The 13,084-nt window shown below is 60.3% G+C and overlaps 1 protein-coding gene and 3 long non-coding RNA genes across 7 annotated transcripts; 2 read left to right on the forward strand and 2 right to left on the reverse strand.

Annotated features, from left to right (window-relative positions):
• The first annotated feature begins 86 nt into the window (after positions 1–86).
• LOC146427170 (deaminated glutathione amidase-like) lies at positions 87–9,790 on the forward strand. 3 transcript variants are annotated; one of them, XM_085082569.1, is made up of 9 exons: positions 87–175; positions 785–865; positions 3,111–3,368; positions 4,946–5,049; positions 6,749–6,882; positions 8,124–8,249; positions 8,947–9,202; positions 9,564–9,595; positions 9,660–9,790. In XM_085082569.1, coding segments are annotated over exons 1-8 (993 nt in total). In that variant the 5' UTR covers positions 87–173; the 3' UTR covers positions 9,660–9,790. The 3 variants fall into 3 exon arrangements, with proteins under 3 accessions (XP_084938695.1, XP_084938698.1, XP_084938696.1); XM_085082572.1 differs by lacking the exon at positions 9,564–9,595 and adding an exon at positions 9,359–9,380 and having other exon boundaries at positions 9,650–9,784; XM_085082570.1 differs by lacking the exon at positions 9,564–9,595 and having other exon boundaries at positions 8,947–9,218; positions 9,644–9,757.
• Positions 6,193–6,737, reverse strand: LOC146427171 (uncharacterized). The gene is made up of 3 exons (XR_014856526.1): positions 6,626–6,737; positions 6,369–6,537; positions 6,193–6,306 (listed from the first exon to the last, which is right to left on the reverse strand). It is a non-coding gene; the product is annotated as an uncharacterized LOC146427171 (long non-coding RNA).
• A 944-nt stretch (positions 9,791–10,734) lies between the features above and the next one.
• LOC146427172 (uncharacterized) lies at positions 10,735–11,407 on the reverse strand. Its single transcript, XR_014856525.1, has 3 exons — positions 11,232–11,407; positions 11,001–11,109; positions 10,735–10,881 (listed from the first exon to the last, which is right to left on the reverse strand). It is a non-coding gene; the product is annotated as an uncharacterized LOC146427172 (long non-coding RNA).
• A 125-nt stretch (positions 11,408–11,532) lies between these two features.
• On the forward strand, positions 11,533–13,043 carry LOC146427173 (uncharacterized). Of its 2 annotated transcripts, none has more exons than XR_014856523.1 (2): positions 11,533–11,580; positions 11,969–13,043. It is a non-coding gene; the product is annotated as an uncharacterized LOC146427173 (long non-coding RNA). The 2 variants fall into 2 exon arrangements; XR_014856522.1 differs by lacking the exon at positions 11,533–11,580 and adding an exon at positions 11,602–11,743.
• Positions 13,044–13,084: the final 41 nt, after the last annotated feature.

Below are 13,084 nucleotides of genomic sequence, written 5' to 3' on the forward strand. Positions count from 1 at the left end.
GGCGCCATCTTGGGTGAGGGCAGAGCCTGATGGAGGACTTTCTTCGGCTCCACACCGGAAACGGAGCCTCCACTTCCTGCCGCCATCTTTGTTGCGGGTGAGGGAGAGCGGCGCCATCTTGGGTGAGGGCAGAGCCTGAGGGGGAACTTTGCCCGGGCAGCCTGCGGCGGGGAATGTGCGAGAATGGGGAGGAAAACGGGGAAAAGAGGGGAGCGGGAGGGGTTTTGGGGGCGGGAGGGAGGGAGGAGGTGCTGGGAATGTGGGGATCGGGGGGCTGGGGGCAGATTTGGGGCTGGTTGGGGTGGTTTAAGGGGCTGGGGTACTAGTGAGGGGCTTGGGGCAGGTTTGGGGTCGGGGACGGGCCCAGAGCGCTTGGGGTTAGTTCGAAGGTTCTGGGGTAGGTTTGCGGGGGCTGGGGTAGTTCGTGATCTAATTGGGGCAACTTTGGGGGTGTTTGGGGGATCTGGGAGCACTTCGGGGGTGTCCGGGGGCAGTTTTTTGGGGGCCGGGGTACTTTGGAGGCCAATGTGGGGCAGTTTTGGGGATGCTGGCGACATTTAGGGGGGCTGGGGGCAGTTTGGGGTCACAGCGGGGGCACTTTTGGGGGTATTAGGGGCAGTTTTGGTGGTTCAGGGGCAGTTTTGGGGGTATTTGGGGCAGTTTTGGGGTCCAGGGTCAGTTTTGGGGTGTGTTATGGTCACTTTTGGGGTCCAGACTCACTTTTGGGGTCCAGACTCACTTTTGGGGTGTATCCTATCCCAAATTTGGGGTCTCCCCTCCCTAGGCTCAGGGTTGCCCCCCGAGCTCTGCTCTGCTGCCCCCCGAGAGCCCCCAGAGCCCCCCGGAGCTCCAGCACTGCCAGCAGGTATGGGGGACCCCAAAAAATATCGGGGGATCCCAAAAATACCGAGGGGACACCAAAAAATACCGGGGGGATCCCAAAAACAATGGGGGGCCCAAAAAAATACCAGGGGACCCCAAAACCACCGGGGAGACCCAAAAATATCGGGGGGATCCCAAAAATACCGGGGGGACCCTAAAAATTATCAGAGGGGACCCCAAAAACACCAGGGGGGACACCAAAAAGACCGGGGGGACCCTCAAAAAATGGGGACATCCCCAAAAAAATACTGGGGGATCCCAAAAAAACACTGGGGGACCAAAAAAATACTGGGGGGACACCAAAAAACCGCCATGGGGATCCCAAAAAAACCCAGGGGGACCCAAAAAATACTGGGGAGGGGACCCAGGGTGTGACAAGGGGGTGTCCCAGTCCCCAAGGGTGACCTGTGGGGTGACCCTGGGGGTGACCCCTGTCCCTCTAAGGTGACCCCAGTCCCTTTGAGGTGACCCTGGCGTGTCCCCAGGGGTGTCCTGCTCTTTGTGGGGTGACCTTTGAGGTGTCCCCAGACTCTGTGGGGTCACTGGGATGTCCCCTGTCCCTTTGAGGTGACCCCAGACCCTGTGGGGTGACCCCAGTCCCCATGAGATGTCCCTGGTCCCATTGAGGTGACCCCATGAGGTGACCCTCAGTCCCAGTGAGGTCCCCCACGGTGTCCCCTCCCCACAGCCCCCTGGCCATTGTGGTGTCCCTGTCCCCAGTGTGATGTCCCCAGTCCCTCTGAGGTCCCCCATGGTGTCCCCACAGCTCTGTGGCCGTGGCAGTGTCCCCCAGGTCCTGTAAGGTCCTCCACAGTGTCCCCTCCCCATGGCCAGGGCAGTGTCCCCCAGTCCCCATGAGGTGTCCCCCAGTCCCTTTGTGGTCCCCACAGTGTCCCCTGGCCATGGAGGTGTCCCCAGACCCAATGGTGTCCCCAGACCCAGCAGTGTCCCCAGACCTGGCGGTGTCACTCAGTCCCTTTGTGTGTCCCCTCCCCACAACCATGGCGGTGTCCCTAGGCCCAGTGGTGTCCCCACACCCAGAGATGTCCCCAGTGGACAGGGCTGGTGGTGTCCCCTGTCCCTCTGAGGTCCCCCATGTTGTCCCCTCCCTGCAGCCATGGCAGCTCCCCCAGCCCCAGCAGTGTCCCCTGTCTTGTCCCCTCCCCACAGCTCTGTGGCCATGGCAGTGCCACCAGACCCAGGGAGGTGTCCCCAGTCCCCCTGTGGTCCCCCTGGTGTCCCCACCCTGCAGCCCCCTGGCCACGGCAGTGTCCCCAGGCCCAGTGAGGTGTCCCCAGTCCCCGTGCTGTCCCCTCCCCACAGCCCTGCACCCATGGCAGTGTCCCCACCTCAGGGCTGGTGGCAGTGTCCCCAGTGCCATTGTGTGTCCCCTCCCCTCAGCCCCATAGCCATGGCAGCGTCCCCAGCCCCAGCAGTGTCCCCAGGGCTGGTGGCAGTGTCCCCAGTCCCACTGTGTGTCCCCTCCCCACAACCATGACAGTGTCCCCAGGCCCAGTGTGATGTCCCTAGGCCTGGCAGTGTCCCCAGTCCCCATGCTGTCCCCTCCCCACAGCCCCACAGCCATGGCAGTGTCCCCAGCCCCAGTGGTGTCCCCTGTCCCCATGAGGTCCCCATGTTGTCCCCTCCCTGCAGCCCCACAGCCATGGCAGCTCCCCCCGCCGCGGCGGTGTCCCCAGGGCTGGTGGCAGTGTCCCCAGTCCCAGTGTGATGTCCCCTGTTGCTCTGAAGTCCCCATGCTGTCCCCTCCCCACAGCTCCACAGCCATGGCAGCTCCCTCAGCCGCAGTGATGTCCCCAGGGCTGGTGGCAGTGTCCCCAGTCCCTTAGTGTGTCCCCTCCTCACAGCTCTACAGCCATGACGGTGTCCCCTTCCTGCAGCAGTGTCCCCAGGGCTGTTGGCAGTGTCCCCAGTCCCTTTATCTGTCCCCTCCCCACAGCCCCGTGACCATGGCAGCTCCCCCAGGCCCAGCAGTGTCCCCAGGGCTGGTGGCAGTGTCCCCAGTGCCATTGTGTGTCCCCTCCCCACAGCCCGGTGACCATGGCAGCTCCCCAGCCACAGCAGTGTCCCCAGGGCTGGTGGCAGTGTCCCCAGTCCCCATGCTGTCCCCTCCCCGCAGCCCGGTGACCATGGCAGCGTCCCCAGCCGCAGCAGTGTCCCCAGGGCTGGTGGCGGTGTCCCCAATCCCTTACTGTGTCCCCTCCCCGCAGCCCGGTGACCATGGCAGCGTCCCCAGCCGCAGCAGTGTCCCCAGGGCTGGTGGCGGTGGTGCAGGTGACATCGACGGGTGACAAGGAGCACAACTGGCGGCAGTGCTCGGCGCTGGTGCGGCAGGCGGCGGCTCGGGGAGCTCAGCTGGTGTTCCTGCCCGAGGGCTTCGACTTCATCGGGGACAGTCCCCAGCAGAGCCTGGCGCTGGCAGAGCCACTGCACGGGGACATCGTGGGACGCTACCGCCAGCTGGCCAGGTGTGGCCCGGGGGGACAGCTGGGGACAGCTGGAGGGGAGTTGGGGACAGCTGGGGACACCTGGGGGGGAGCTGGGGACAGCTGGGGACACCTGGGAGGGAGTTGGGGACAGCTGGGGACAGCTGGGGGGGAGTTGGGGAAAGCTGGGGACAGCTGGGGACAGCGGGGGGGGAAGCTGGAGGGAGCTGGGGACAGCTGGGAGGGAAGCTGGGGGTACTTGGGGACAGCTGGGGACACCTGGGTTGGGAGCTGGGGACACCAGGGGACAGCTGGGGACACCTGGGGACAGCTGGGGGGGAAGCTGGGGGCACTTGGGGACACCTGGACATGCCTGGGAGGTGGCAGGGGAGCACCTGGAGACACTTGGGGACTCCTGGGGACACCTGGGGGGGAGTTGGGGAGAGCTGGGGACACATGGGGACTCCTGGGAGGAGAGTTGGGGGCACTTGGGGACACCTGGGGACATCTGGGGGGGAACTGGGGAGAGTTGGGGGCACCTGGATGCACCTGGGTGGTGGCAGGGGGACACCTGGGGACAGATGGGAGGGGAGTTGGGGGCACTTAGGGACACCTGGGGACTCCTGGGGGGGAACTGGGAACAGCTGGGGACACTTGGGGACACCTGGGGACTCCTGGGAGGTGGCAGGGGAGCACCTGGGGACATCTAGGGGAGGCCAGGGAGACACCAGGTGACAACCAGGGGGACTCAGGGGCACCTGGGGACACCTAGGAACTCTAGGGGGGCAGCTGGGGGCACTTGGGGGCACCTGGACACACCTGAGGGGGACTGGGAGCCACTTAGGGACACCTGGGAGTGCCAGGGTGGACTTGGGGACACCGGGGGGCACTTGGACACACCTGGGGACACTGGGGGGACACCTGTCCCTGGTCCCCAGCCCTGGCCCTGCCCTGCTTCCCAACCCCAACCTGGTCCCCAACCTCATGTCCACCCTTGTCCCCAGCCCTGTCCTTGTCCCCATCCCTGTCCCCATCTCCATCCCTGTCCTTGTCCCCAGCCCTGTCCTTGTCCCCATCCCTGTCCTTGTCCCCAGCCACATCCCTGTCCATCTCATCCTCATCCTCTGTCCCCAAGTCCATCTTTCCATGTCCCCATCTCTGTCCCAGTGCCTGTCCCTGTCCCCATCCTTGTCCCCATCTCCCATCTCTGTCCCTTACCCCATTTCTGGATCCCTGTCCCCATCTCTGTCCCTGTCCTTGTCCCCATCCGTGTCCCTATCTCTATCCCTCTTGTCCTCAGCGCCATCCCCGGGACCAGGGTGGGGACAGGTGTGGGGACAGGGATGGGGACAGGGAGAGATGGAGCTGGGGACAGAGGGACAGGGACAGGGGTGGGCTTGGGGACAAGGCCAGGGTGTGTCTCTCTGTGTCCCCAGGGAATGTGACTGTGTCCCCAGGGAGTGTGCCACTCTGTGTGTCCCCAGGCAGTGTGCAATTCCCTGTGTCCCCACTGTCCCCTGTGTCCCCAGGGAGTGTGCAATTCCCTGTGTCCCCACTGTCCCCTGTGTCCCCAGGCAGTGTGCCATTCCCTGTGTCCCCACTGTCCCCTGTGTCCCCAGGGAGTGTGACGTGTGGCTGTCCCTGGGCGGGTTCCACGAGCGCGGCTCTGACTGGGACAGCACCGGCAGGATCTACAACTGTCACCTGCTGCTGGACAACTCCGGTGGGACACCGTGTCCCTGACCCCGCCTGGGTCACCTTGGGTCACCCCTGGGTCACCCTGGGTCACCCTGGGTCCCCTGTGTCACAAATCCCTGCGTCCCCAACGTTCCCGACCTTCCTGACGCCACCTGGGTCACCTTGTGTCACCCCTGGGTCACCCCGTGTCACCCTGAGTCACCCCTGGGTCACCTTAGGTGACTCCTGTGTCACTCCTGTGTCACTCCTGTGTCACCCTGGGTCACCCCTGTGTCCCCTGTGTCCCAAATCCCTGTGTCCCCAACTTTCCCAACCTTCCTGACCCTGCCTGTGTCACCCTGGGTCACCCCGTGTCACACCTGTGTCCCAAATCTCAACATTCCCGACCTTCCTGACCCTCCCTGAGTCACCCTGTGTCACCCTAGGTCACCCAGTGTCCCCAAGATCCCCAATCCCTGTGTCCCCAACCCTCCCCATGGCCCTGTGTCACCCCCATGTCACCCCGCGTCATCCCCGTGTCCTCTGGGTCCCCAATCTGTGTCCCCAACATTCCCGACCTTCCCAATGTCCCTGTGTCACCCCTGTGTCCCCAGCATTGCCAATCCCATAGCTGTCCCCGTGTCCCCTCCGTGTCCTCCCCATTCCCAGCATGTCCCCACATGTCCCCAACATTCCCAAAGCCTGGATGTCCCCAGGGTCCCTGGTGGCCACACACCAGAAAACCTGTGTCCCCAGCCCCCCAGATGTCCCTGTGTCCCCAACATTCCCAACCCCCTGGCTGTCCCTGTGTCCCCCAGATGTGCCCAACATTCCAAATCCCTGGATGTCCCCAACATTCCCATCCCTCCAGAGGTCCCTGTGTCCCCCCTGTGTCCCCAAAACTCCCAACCCCTGGATGTCCCCACCAATCCCAATGTCCCCAGGATCCCTGTGGCCACTTACAGGAAAATCTTTGTCCCCAACATTCCAAATCCCCTGGATGTCCCTGTGTCCCCAAAATTCCAAATCCCCTGGATGTCCCTGTGTCCCCAGCATCCCAAATCCTTTGGATGTCCCCTTTATTCCCAACCACCCCAATGTCCCCACAACTCCCAACCCCCTGAATGTCCCCAGGATCTGTGGTGGCCACATGGAGAAAAATCTCTGTCCCCAACATGCCCAACCCCCCGGATGTCCCCACCAATGCCAACCCCAATGTCCCCAGGCTCCCTGGTGGCCAAGTACCAGAAAATCTGTGTCCCCAAAATTCCGAATCCCTCGGATGTCCCCCTTATTCCCAACTCTCTGGATGTCCTCGGATGTCCCCAACAGTCCCAACCCTTGGATGTCCCCTTTATTCCCTACTCTCTGGATGTCCCTGCATGTCCCCTTTATTCCCAACCCCCCGGATGTCCCCGGCTGTCCCCAGCAGTCCCTGTTTTGGTGTCCCCAGGGTCGCTGATTGCCACATACAACCAAAATCTGTGTCCCCAATGTTCCAAATCCCCCTGATGTCCCCTTTATTCCCAGCCCCCTGGATGTCCCCAGATGTCCCCACCAATCCCAATCCCTGTGTCCCCAGGGTCCCTGTGGCCACATAGAGGAAAATCTGTGTCCCCAACGTTCCAAATCCCCTGATGTCCCCTTTATTCCCAACTCTCTGGATGTCCCCAGATGTCCCCTTTATTCCCAACCCCCCGGATGTCCCCGGCTGTCCCCAGCAGTCCCCATGTCTCTGTCCCCAGGGTCGCTGGTTGCCACCTACCGCAAGCTGCACCTGTTTGACGCGGAGCTGCCCGGCGGTGTCACCCTGCGGGAGAGCTCCTTCACCAACCCCGGCCGCGAGCTGGCCGCGCCTGTGGACACTCCTGTGGGCAAGGTACCGTGTCCCTGAGTGTCCCCAGGGTGTCCCTGAGTGTCCCCAGGTGTCCCTGAGTGTCCCCGAGTGTCCCTGAATGTCCCCAGGGTGTCCCTGAGTGTTCCTGAATGTCCCCAGGGCGTCTCTGAGTGTTCCCAGGTGTTCCTGAGTGTCCCCAGGTGTCCCCAGGTGTCTCTGAGTGTCCCTGAGTGTCCCCAGGGTGTCCCTGAGTGTCCCCTGGTGTCCCCCAGTGTCCCTGAGGGTCCATGGGTGTCCCCAGGTGTCCCCAAGTGTCCCTGAGTGTCCCCAGGGTGTCCCCAGGTGTCCCCAGGTGTCCCTGAGTGTCTCCAGGTGTCCCCAGGTGTCCCCAGGTGTCCCCAGGTGTCCCTTAGTGTCCCTGAGGGTCAGCCAGGAGCTGACAGTGCCTGTGGACACCCCGGTGGGCAAGGTACGGTGTCCTGAAGTGTCCCCAAGTGTCCCCAGGGTGTTCCTGAGTGTCCCCGAGTGTCCCTGAGTGTCCCCAAGTGTCAGCCAGGAGCTGACCATGCCTGTGGACACCCCTGTGGGCAAGGTATGGCCTGGCCTGGTCACCGGGTGTCCCCTAAGTGTCCCTTGGTGTCCCTGAATGTCCCTTGGTGTCCCCAAGCGTCCTTGAATGTCCCTGAGTGTCCTCGGGTGTCCCCTGCTGTCCCCTGAGTGTCCCACGGTGTCCCCTGAGTGTCCCACGGTGTCCCCTGAGTGTCCCAAGGTGTCCCCTGCCCTCACTGACCCCCAGAATTCCCTACAACAGCTGGGGTTGCTATGGTGACAGCTGTGGGTCCTGCAGCTGTCCTGCCCTGTCCCCAGTGCTGTCCCCAAACCCAACCCAACACCATCCCTGACCCCTCCCTGCCCCAGGGCTGTCCCCAGGCTGTCCCCGTGTGTCCCCTGCTGTCACTAACCCCACAATGTCCCCTCAGCTGGGGCTGGCCGTGTGCTGTGACCTGTGCTTCATTGAGCTGTCCCTGTCCTGACCCTGACCCCATGTCCCAGGGCTGTCCCAGGGCTGTCCCCATGCTGTCCTCAGCTGTCCCCATGTGTCACTAACCCCAGTGTCCCCAGCTGGGGCTGGCGGTGTGCTATGACCTGCGCTTCCCCGAGCTGTCCCTGTCCCTGCTGTAATCCCTGAACTGTCCCTGTCCCAGCAGTGTCCCAGGGCTGTCCCTGTGTATCCCCATTCTGTCCCCATGTGTCACTAACCCCAGTGTCCCCTCTGTCCCCAGCTGGGGCTGGCAGTGTGCTATGACCTGCGCTTCCCCGAGCTGTCGCTGTCGCTGCGCAGAGCTGGAGCTGAAATCCTCACCTTCCCCTCAGCCTTCACTGTCACCACCGGGGCTGCGCACTGGGAGGTGAGGGACAGCTGGCCTTGGGGACAGCCTGGGCTTGGGGACAGTCCTGGGGCTGGGGACAGCCTGGGGGTTGGGGACAGTCTGGGGCTTGGGGACACTGCTGGGGGAGTTGGGGGCAGTCTGGGGTTGGGGACAGTCTGGGGTTGGGGACATGGCTGAGGCTGGGGACAGTCCTGGGCTTGGGAGCAGTCTGGGGCTTGGGGACACTGCTGGGGGAATTGGGGACAGTCTGGGGCTGGGGACAGTCCTGGGGTTGGGGACAGCCTGGGCTTGGGGACACTGCTGGGGGTTGGGGACAGTCTGGGGTTGGGGACAGTCCTGAGGGTTGGGGACACTGCTGGGGGCTGGGGATGCTGTTGGGGCTGGAGACAGTCCTGAGGGGTTGGGGACAGTCCTGGGGAGCTGGGGACAGTCCTGGGGAGCTGGGGACAGTCTGAGGGGTTGGGGACAGTCCTGAGGGTTGGGGACAGTCCTGGGGAGCTGGGGACAGTCCTGAGGGGCTGGGGACAGTCCTGGGGAGCTGGGGACACTGCTGGGGGTTGGAGACGTCCCAGGTGTCCCCTCCTGCCCCACCAAGTGCTGCTGTGTCCCCGTGCCATCGAGTGCCCCCATGACCCTTTGGTGCCACCCCTGTCCCCTCAGTGCCACCCTGTCCCCTGTCCGTGTCCCCTCAGTGCCACCCTGTCCCTGTCCCCAGGTGCTGCTGCGTGCCCGTGCCATCGAGTGCCAGTGCTACGTGGTGGCAGCGGCTCAGAGCGGGTGGCACCACGCTGGCCGCGCCTCCTTCGGCCACTCGCTGGTGGCAGACCCCTGGGGGACAGTGGTGGCACAGTGCCAGGAGGGGGCGGGGCTGTGCCTGGCACACATCGACCTCACCTACCTGCGCCAGGTGCGCCAGGAGCTGCCTGTCAGCTGTCACCGCCGCGGGGACATCTACGGGGACCTGGGGACAGCTGTGGGGACAGCTACAGGGACATGAGGGGACAGCTACGGGGACAGCTACAGGGACATGAGGGGACATCTACGGGGACCTGGGGACAGCTACCGGGACAGCTGTGGGGACATGAGGGGACAGCTACAGGGACAGCTACAGGGACAGCTACAGGGACATGAGGGGACAGCTACGGGGACCTGGGGACAGCTGTGGGGACAGCTACAGGGACATGAGGGGACAGCTACGGGGACAGCTACAGGGACATGAGGGGACATCTACGGGGACAGCTACAGGGACATGAGGGGACAGCTACAGGAGCTGCCAGTCAGCTGTCACCACCAGGGGGACATCTACAGGGACGTGGGGACATCTGTGGGGACATGAGGGGACAGCTACGGGGACATGGGGATAGCTGTGGGGACGTGAGGGGACAGCTACAGGGACATGAGGAGACATCTGTGGGGACATGAGGGGACAGCTACAGGAGCTACCTGTGAGCTGCCACCGCCAGGGGGACATCTATGGGGACATCTGTGGGGACATCTGCAGAGACATGAGGAGACATCTACAGTGACTAAACAGCCACTGCCTCAGGGACATCTTTGGGGACAGCAGGGGACATCTGCAGTGACATGAGGGGACATCTATGGGGACACAGGGTGACACTGGGGACATCTCAGCCACCAACGGAGGGACGTCTTTGGGGACAGCAGGGGACATCTGCAGAGACATGAGGGGACATCCACAGGAGCTACTTGTGATCTGCCACCGCAGTGGGGACATCTGTGGGGACATGGGATGACACTGGGGACATCAGGGGACATGAGGAGACATCTACAGGGACTGCCTGTGAGCTGCCATCGATGGGGGGACATCTTTGGGGACAGCAGGGGACATCTATGGGGACATGGGGTGACACTGGGGACATCTCAGCCACCTACAGGGGGACATCTATGGGCATAGCAAGGGGACAGTGGGGACATCGGGTGACACTGGGGACATCTTGGCCACCGCCGCAGGGACATCTGTGGGGACAGCAAGGGGTTTGTGAGGGGACATCTATGGGGACATCCCCAGGGGCTTGGAGTGACAGCAGGGATGTGAGGGGACCTGAGGGGACATCCCCAGGGTCCTGGGGTGACAGCAGGGGACATGAGGGGACATCTGCAGGGACCTGGCTGGGTCTGGGCCAAGTTTGGGCCAAATTTGCCCCAAAACTGCTGCGAATTTGCCCCAAATCTGCACCAAATCTGCACCAAATCAACCCCAAATGTCCCTTTTGTCCCCAAGGGGACATGGCACTGTGTCCCTTCCTCTTCTTGGGGTTCCAAACCAACCCCAAATCTGCACCAATTCAGCTCTGAACTCACCCCAAATCCACCCCAAATGTCCCTTTTTGTCCCCAAAGGGAAGCAGCACGAGGTGTCCCCCATGGTCTTTTTTGGGGTCCCAAAGCTACACTGAATCCACTCCGAATGAACCCCAAATCTGCACCAAATCAACCCCAAATCTGCACCAAATCAACCCAAATCTGTGCCAAATCAACCCAAATCTGTGCCAAATCAACCCAAATCTGTGCCAAATCTGCACCAAATCTGTGCCAAATCTGCACCAAATCAACCCCAAATCTGCTCCCAATGAACCCCTAATCTGTACTAAATCAATCCCAAATCTGCACCAAATCCACCCCAAATGTCCCTTTTTGTCCCCAAAGGGAAGCAGCACGAGGTGTCCCCCTGCTGGTTTTTGGGGTCCCAAAGCTGCACTGAATCCACTCTGAATTAACCCCAAATTTGCACAGTTTGCACCAAATCAACCCCAAATCTGTGCCAAATCTGCACCAAATCAACCCAAATCTGCTCCCAATGAACCCCAAATCTGTACTAAATCAATCCCAAATCTGCACCAAATCCACCCCAAATGTCCCTTTTTGTCCCCAGAGGGAAGCAGCACGAGGTGTCCCCCTGCTGGTTTTTGGGGTCCCAAAGCTGCACTGAATCTGCTCCCAATGAACCCCAAATTTGCACACAGTTCAGCCCCAAATCAACCCCAAATCTGCACCAATTCAGCCCCAAAACTGCCCCAAATCTACTCTGAATCTGCTCCAAATCGGCCCCAAATCTGCACCTGTTCAGCCCCAAATCTGCTCCCAATGAACCCCAAATCTGCACATAGTTTGCACCAAATCAACCCCAAATCTGTACTAAATCAATCCCAAATCTGCACCAATCAACCCCAAATTTGCACACAGTTCAGCCCCAAATCAACCCCAAATCTACACCAATTCAGCCCCAAATCTGCTCCCAATGAACCCCAAATCTGTACTAAATCAATCCCAAATCTGCACCAAATCCACCCCAAATGTCCCTTTTTGTCCCCAAAGGGAAGCAGCACGAGGTGTCCCCCTGCTGGTTTTTGGGTCCCAAAGCTGCACTGAATCCACTCTGAATTAACCCCAAATTTGCACAGTTTGCACCAAATCAACCCCAAATCTGTGCCAAATCTGCACCAAATCAGTCCTGATTTTGCCCTTTTTGTCCCCAAAGGGAAGCAGCACGAGGTGTCCCCCCCTGCTCTTTTTTTGGGGTCCCAAAGCTGCACTGAATCTGCTCCTGATGAACCCCAAATCTGCTCCTAATGAACCCCAAATCTGCACCAAATCAATCCCAAATCTGCCCCAAATCAGCCCCAAATCTGTGTCAAATTTTACCCCAAATCAGCACCAAATCTGCACCAAATCAGTCCTGAATTTGCCCTTTTTGTCCCCAAAATGAAACAGCAGGAGGTGTCCCCCCCTGCTGTTTTTTGGGGTTCCAAATCTACCCCAAATTTTACACCAAATCTGCCCTTTTGTCCCCAAAGTGAAACGGCACAAGGTGTGTCCTCCTCTCGCTTTTGGGGGTGCCAAATCTACCCCAAATCAGCTCCAAATCAGCCCCAAAACTGCCCCAAATCCCACCCGAATCTGCCCCAAATTCAGGTCCAAATCTGCATTAATTCAGCCCCAAAACTACCCCAAATCTGCCCCAATTCAGTCCCAAAACTGCTTTAATTCAGTCCCAAAACTGCCCCAAATGAGCCCCAAATTCAGCCCCAAATCTGCTTTAATTCAGTCCCAAATCAGCCCCAAAACTGCCCCAAATCAGCCCAAAATGAGCCCCAAATCTGCATTAATTCAGCCCCAAAGCTGCCCCAAATCTCCCCCAAATGACCCCAAATCCAGCCTCAAATCTGCATTAATTCAGCCCCAAATTCAGTCCCAAATTTGCCCTAAAACTGCCCCAAATCTGCATTAATTGAGCCCCAAAACTGCCCCAAATCTGCATTAATTGAGCCCCAAAACTGCCCCAAATTTGCCTTAAAACTGCCCCAAATCTGCATTAATTTAGCCCCAAAACTGCCCCAAATCTCCCCCAAATTTTCCCCAAATCTCCCCCAAATCAGCCCCAAATCTCCATTAAATTCAGTCCCAAATTTGCCCCAAAACTGCCCCAAATCAGTTCCGAATCTGCATCAGCTCAGCCCCAAATCACCCCAAATTTGCACCAAATCAGCCCTTTTGGCCCCAAAATGGAACAGCACATTTCCCACCCCCTCCTTTTGGGGTTCCCTCCTTTTTTTGGGGTTTCCCCCATTTTTGGAGGTCACCTGGAGGTGACATCAGCACCCTAAAATCCAGATTTTACCCTAATTTCCCCCAAATCAGTGCTTTTCTCCCCCAAATGGGGCAGCTCAGGGCTCCCCACCCCTTTTTTGGGGAATTTCCCCTTTTTTTGGGGAATTTCCCCTTTTTTGGGGGTCCTGGAGGGAGGAATTTCCTTTTAATAAAATCTGAAAAATACAAAAATCCCAGGAAATGACCCCAAAGTGTGGAGAGTTTGTGGTGAAGGAAAACCCTGAA

Source organism: Lichenostomus cassidix, chromosome 25, assembly GCF_008360975.1.
Source record: "Lichenostomus cassidix isolate B80296 chromosome 25, HeHo_3.0, whole genome shotgun sequence".
In the NCBI taxonomy this organism is placed as follows: Eukaryota; Metazoa; Chordata; class Aves; order Passeriformes; family Meliphagidae; genus Lichenostomus; species Lichenostomus cassidix.